Source organism: Primulina huaijiensis, unplaced genomic scaffold (assembly GCF_012295235.1).
Source record: "Primulina huaijiensis isolate GDHJ02 unplaced genomic scaffold, ASM1229523v2 scaffold208192, whole genome shotgun sequence".
Lineage (NCBI taxonomy): Eukaryota > Viridiplantae > Streptophyta > Magnoliopsida > Lamiales > Gesneriaceae > Primulina > Primulina huaijiensis.
This window is the reverse complement of record NW_027355175.1, coordinates 1-6,884: the sequence shown is the minus strand read 5'-3', so window position 1 is coordinate 6,884 and position 6,884 is coordinate 1. Positions and strand designations below refer to the sequence as shown.

General features: G+C 32.7%; 1 protein-coding gene across 1 annotated transcript; it reads right to left on the bottom strand.

Moving 5' to 3' along the window:
* Positions 1–1,676: 1,676 nt before the first annotated feature.
* Positions 1,677–6,414, bottom strand: LOC140966889 (protein SUPPRESSOR OF GENE SILENCING 3). Its single transcript, XM_073427171.1, has 7 exons — positions 6,123–6,414; positions 5,766–6,085; positions 4,046–5,052; positions 3,650–3,944; positions 3,231–3,475; positions 2,167–2,324; positions 1,677–2,066 (listed from the first exon to the last, which is right to left on the bottom strand). Exons 3-7 carry the CDS (start codon positions 5,048–5,050, stop codon positions 1,862–1,864), a joined length of 1,908 nt encoding a protein of 635 aa, XP_073283272.1. The 5' UTR covers positions 5,051–5,052; positions 5,766–6,085; positions 6,123–6,414; the 3' UTR covers positions 1,677–1,861.
* Between the last annotated feature and the right edge of the window lie 470 nt (positions 6,415–6,884).

Sequence of the window (6,884 nt, the reverse complement as noted above, 5' to 3'; positions counted from 1 at the left end):
TTTTCGGTTTAAATTTTCGATTTTTTCGGTTTTATCCGAAATTTGAACACCCCTAAGCTCGAATTCATCTCAAAAAATTGAAGAAAAATTTATAAAATAATATTTAAATATTCAAATACGATGTCATTTTCTTTAAAAAAAAATAATTGATTAAAATTAAACAAACAAAACTTTTTTAGACTATTAGATATATTTAATCCTAAATTTTTTTTAACCAAATCAAGAATTTTAATAATACCATCTCCTATTGGTACATGTGTATTTGAATACACTGAAATACATTAGAAAAAAGTTATTTCTCAAAGAATAAAGTTTGACCAATTTTATTTTTCTATATTTCCCAAATTACAACATTTCATATATCAATTTGTCATTTTATTATATCAAACTGTTTTTTACTCTTTTTAAAAATATTTATCATAATACAAAAAAATTATAAAATTAATATAAATATGTTCAGGTGGTTGTGTTTGTATGAAATTATTTGATTTGAATAATAATTGTATTGAATTCAGATGTTGAATTTGAACCATGAGTTTTAAATTACATCAATTTTAGATGAATTTGAAACAATTATAATTATTACAAGTTGATAGTTGGTGAATTTAAAATTGATTGAATCAGAAATGATCTAAATAAATATAACTCAAATACAATATTAAAACCGTGAATTTAAAATCATTCAACCAAAACAAATCTTTAAACAACTCATAAATTTCATATGGAAACGCAAAAAACCTAGCATTTACCTAATTCAGCAATGTAATGAAATATTATAAAGTCCAATGATCGGAAATTGTTAAAAATTGTTTTCCCATAAAATTATTTTCGTAAATTTATTGTTATTTCCAAATTAAAAATGCATCGTGCTCACAGGAATAGTAAATATGTGACTTAAATGTCAATCTATTCTCCAGTTCTTAAACTTTAAAGAATTAAATTAAAAGCTCAACTTCCCCCAATCATGTCATATCAATTTTCTAAAAATGTAAATAATGATATTTTTTTCTTTTGTTTTTCTTAAATACTAAGCATTTTTCTTGCAACATTTGAGCAATTTATTTATTGTAAGATAATTTATTGCATGTGTTATTTATCTATTATATTATATTAGAATGTATTTACAACACTATTTTCATATGAAAAAATCATAATTATTTTTATCTTTATTAAAATCCCCAGATAATTTTATATCATCCAAAATTCTAAAAAAAATTCCATAAAGAACAATAGTTTATTTAATTATTTTACGTGAAGTTTCTATATTTCCCTAAGACTTAATGGAGTTTCGCCGAAAATGAATGAGAATGACATGAAAATCTGTCCACCTTGCTGAAAGTATTTAGGAGGAATGCCTTCCATTGCTTAATTCAATTAAAAAAAACCCGAGGAAAGAAAAATACGAAAGACATGAGAGTTTTCATTGTAAACCGAAATAAACTATTTTTAATCCGGTTCAATTAATTTTAATTAAAACAAAAAAAAGCTTAATCGGTTTGATTTGCTCAAACCTCCTTCCTTTACTGTCCACATGCGAAGGGGCAGAAGACTGTAATATAAGAGCTGATAACATAAATTATATTTTTTTTAAATCATTAAAGAAAACATCACTAGCAGACAGCAATTGATTTGAAATATTTCTAAAATGTGATGATTTTGGACGGCAAAATCAGCAGTGATTTACCAAACTCAAGGCCAGAAAGCATGTAGTTCTAAACAAAGTCTACTTGTTCATTGAAAATGGAAACGGGTTGAGAATAGAAACTGTAGCATTAACTAAAGTTGGATGATAATGGGCATATCCCATAGAGAAATTGTTGTGATGTCCTCTCCGATGGATATTAGGCAATTGTTTTGTTGATTAATTTGGAAGGTGTGTGTGTTTCTCCATCAACCTGTTAAACTCGTCGTCAAATTCCTTCTCAAGAGCCATAATTTCCTCCCGGTGCTTGCGCATCAAATCAGCCCGTCGCTCTCCATGCACCTCCATCAACTTTCCCCTCTCCCTCTCGAACTCCTCCATTTCTTTATCCTGCGACTTGATGAATTTCACAACTTCCTCCCGCCTGAAATCAAATTACAAACAAGTTACGAAATACAATCAGACTATCATCTGATGAAACTCTAGGGAACAAGTGTCAAACTTTTAGAGATAAAGCATGTCACCTGTGTTGACGTTCCTCAGCAGAATACACATTTTCCTCGGAGTTCGCCACTTTCTCACGTTGATCTTGCATAATTCTTTCAAAGTTCTCCTCCTTTGCATTTCTGTCGTCATAAAACTTTTGCATTTGCTCTCTGAAAAACGACTCTTGGAAATCCATCTAATGTTCAAGATCAAGAAAAAACAATGTGGTTGATATCAGTAGGAGATAAAAACAGCTGAGCTGAGAAAGAAATTAATCTTAAAGGAATTCAGATTGAGATAAAGCTACTTGCAGGAGGAAAATTGTAATTAAAAGAGCAAGTTCAATTAAAACGACATCAAAAAAAGCTGTCAAAAGAGAGATGTTCAGTCAGTCGCGAAAGAGATGAAAGGACAACTCATTTGAAAGGTATCAAAAGTCACTTCAGAATTGAACATAACTTATTAAAGTACAGAAAATTGGCTTCGAATGAAACCCCTTCATTTTTTTTAAAAGTCTCATACACGTGTAATCACTTCACCACCCCTCAACTTATCAAATCACCAGTTAAAAGGTTAGCAACTTCTTTTCCATGTGATATTATTTCACACAAAAGAACAGCATGGTTATCAGCATGTGTTATTTTTACAACAGCACACAACAAACAAAAGAATCTGCCACATATTTTGGTACAGAGCTCCTACACCACCTGACTCTGATAAGAAACATCAGATAGAAGGATGGAAATAACCGCAGAACAATGAACTAACATTCAACAATAAAATATCTACCTAAATATAAGATAAAGGTAAATGATGCAGAGTTAACACCAAAAGATATACAGCTACTGGCCATTTGATTTTAAAAAGATCGAGGTTCAAGACAAACTAATACAATTAAATATACATACTTCTTAATATGATTAAAAGATTTCTCTAACCCATAAGAAAATTCACGAGTCAATTCCAGATTCACTGGCTTCAAAGGCAGTGAACAAAGAAACTGAAGTAGGCTAAGTATCCATGAAAAGAGCAATCAAGTTTATCAAACACCATCAATACATCACTTTGCTCCAAGACATGCATGCATTTTTTTTAGCCATACCTCTTCTTTGTTTTGTTCATGATGAGTTTTGGTCCTCAATTTTACAACACGGTTCTCTTCCATCGTCTGCCGCAACTTCTCAGATAGCATGCTATTGGATTCTACAAGAGCCTTCTTACTCACCTGTTCCTTGACAACTTTGTTTTTTAACCAGATGAGCTGTTGATTATCCTCACTCATTTGCCTCATTTGATTCACCACCATTTCTTGATAAGATCTCATCTCATACTTTAACTTAGATTTGCCTGAGTATTTATGCAGCACTATATAAACTAACAATACGAGTGGCAACATGGAGTTCCTTCCCAGCCACAAAGAGATAAAATCGATGATGCCAAATAAATTATAAACGTATATCAGAAAAAGTGTGTGTGTTCATTTATGTACATGTTAAGTGTGTATGGAGAAAGAGAGAGCACCTCGTGCGTGTTGGTTGAAATTGTCCATATCTTGCTCCAATGCAATATATCCATAAAGTTGGCGCTTGCCTCCTGGATAGAACGGCACTCTGTTCTTCTCCCAAGCTAGTCTATCTTTATGATTGTCTTCAAAATGTTTGGCTAGCCGTTCAGCCTCCGTATATCCAACTGCTGATGTCTCAAAAATTAAAAGACTCATTCCTCGATGCCCCTGTGGTCCATATGAATGACGAGCCTTCAATGCAGAGTATGAGCTGAAATAATCAAGAAGCTCTTGATTTCCCATCCCAATCCACTGCAGAACGCAGTTCAGAAATAAAAAAGATTTAGCATTAAATAAACCTATAAAGCTGTATACATTAAAAACTGAGTAGACTTTAAAAAAATGTCATAAACCTTGTCATTTCCATCTTTTTCTAATCTAGTGTTCATGATGATAACCATAGGTGGCCAAACAATTACTTTGTCAGCTCTTTCTCCAAGACCCTTCCATTTCCCAAATACTTCACCAGCTGGCACTGCTGATGTTCCCCTCCTTTGAAGTTCCTCCTCCAAAAGTTCAGCAAGCTCCCTATGGAGCTTCACCCTTTTGGATCTCTTGGTGCTAGCATGTGCAATAAGGGGCTGTAAACCATGATACCAATCAATTGCTCCAGGACCTCCATGGCAAGCTGGGCAATGCCATTGTCTTTCTGGCTCATTGATCTGCTCAACACTCAATCCATCCAGGCACTTGAACAATTCTCTAAACCACCTGTTCTTCTTCCTAGTCTCGTGGCTTTTTTGGCTACCATCTGAGTCAAAATCATCATCCAGAAGTTCATCGTCTGTATCATCCAACTCTCCATCGCTGTCACCACTGTCATCAACTTCATTAGCCTTAGATACCTGGTCATCAGCTGAGTAAGTTGATTGAACATGCTGCTTCAGGCGCAAGCTATCTTCTGGAGACTGAGAGGCTATGTCAGACCATCTCCATCCATTCTTCAAAGGAGCAGAAATTACCATGTCAGGATTTTGGTAAGCTGATTGGGGCTTAGCATAACCTCTGCCAGCTGGTTTTCTTGAATCAGAAGACTGTGTAGGCCAGCCTGAACCCCTTCGTGATCCACCTTGATTTATGGTTCCCTGTTTTTGCATAGTATCTTGAGGACTCAATGTCTCAGAATGGGAATAATGAGGACCCAATTGTCTTGAAGCATTGCCCCCACCCTTGTTTTTGGATTTCTTTCCACGCACTTCCCATCCATCATCTTGTGCAGAATCCAGACCCATATTCGAGATTCCACTGGTTAATTGATCAAAACCAGGACCAGAAACATTCAAGGCACCTTTTCCCTTAAATGATGGATCAAAGGGACCATCTCTGGAAGGATTCCCACCAACTTTTCTGGAGTTCATGTCTGGGACATCACAATGAGAATAAGTGCGGGAAGAAATGGTTATCGTTCACAACTGTGGGTATAAATGTCAGAGGATTATTACTGTAATAACTTATCATGGCTATAATAGATCATCATTTAGCACCCAGCCATTTTAAGTTCCACAATATAATCAACGATATACTTGTGCACAACAAAATTTGTGAAAAAATGTAGAAACATACGAGTAAACAAGAATATAGTGCTGAGTGCAGATAAAAATTAAATGACATGATTTAAGTCATGGAGCCACAATTAGGTCCTTCTCTTCACCTACAGTTACCCTGAGAAAGTAAGTCGAATAATCACTAGTTCATGGTACTTTTTCTGTAATTAATTGAATAATATCACCGTAAAGTTGAAAAAATACCAAAAAATATGACAAAAATTTCAATCTTTATCGCATATGCACTAAGTTAGGTAAAATTTATTGGGAAACATCAGAATTGATAAATGCAAAAATATTTAAATATATCAAACATAGTTTCTCATCATACAAAAAAAAATTATCGGTCAATAAATCAGATAAAAACATGAATTAAGCAAATTAATTCCATCCTTTCCCATATAAAAATTCCAGCTGCCCTGTAAAAATGGTAAAATACGCGGCGGTAGATGTGATAGTTGTCCACAGAAAAGATGATGCTATAAATTCATTCAAAAACTGAAAAAGAACGTGCCATGTACAGCTTTACCTGTTTCACAGACACTATGAATGTGAAATGCAAATTGGATCACCGTAGAAAATCTCAGAATTCTCACAACAAAAACAACTGAAATCAGGAAAATTTCAAGCACAGTTATTCTAGGAGTTAAAGAAATCTATCAAAAGATATAATCAGTTTTAAATGTTTAAAACTTTTTGTTTGACTGAGTATAATGCAAGTCTGCACATATACACACAAAATACACAATTTGATTTGCACATCCATTGAGATCTACAAATACACGAACAAAATAAAACAATAAACAGCAACTATCAGCCACCACCTATTAACTAAACAAATTGCACTCCCTTAAAATTAAACTCATCAAAACTCTGAATTGAATACACCCCCACTAAGTCATGCTCGCACATGTCAGATGCATGCCAAACCAGTTTATTTTAGATAAAAATGCAGAATTTTTGGGAAAAGATCGACTGAGAATAATTTAATTTTCATATATGCATAACTTTTCCTTTTATAATTTAGGAAACTTTTCTTAAAACCCCATTCCAAAAGTTTTTCATATCTAAAAATCCCATATTTTTTTTGCCTTACAACCATTCAATGATTTACGCCAAAAATCTCAATTTTAACTTATATTTAAACCAACCAGTAGTAATATTTACATTCAAATACATCATCTCTTTCTAAGTTTTCAATCAGCAAATTAACTAAAGATTATTCTTATCACAGAATTTATTAATGATATATTTCATTTAATTTAATTTAATTACCTTTTAAAATAATTATCTGGGATAGTTGGAAAAAAAATCACGAAATTTGGCAATTGTAGTATAAAAATAGTAAAACAGTTTTTTGAGATTAAATATGCCTAGGAATTTTAGAAACGAAAACATTTTCCATTTTTTTTATGTGCTTAAGTACATGAATTTAGTTTTACCAATATAAAAAATGTTTTGAAACAATCGATTTTATTTCAAGTAAAATTTCAACCTATTTTATCAATTTTATTATATTTTCTAGAGGGTGGACAAATTAAAATCTACAACAAAACCGAAAGAACAAAATAAAATACACTGACATATCTGAACATTTTAAGGGTTTTTTTCCAGAGTTGAGGGGTTAATGCCTCATTAAACGGTGGAT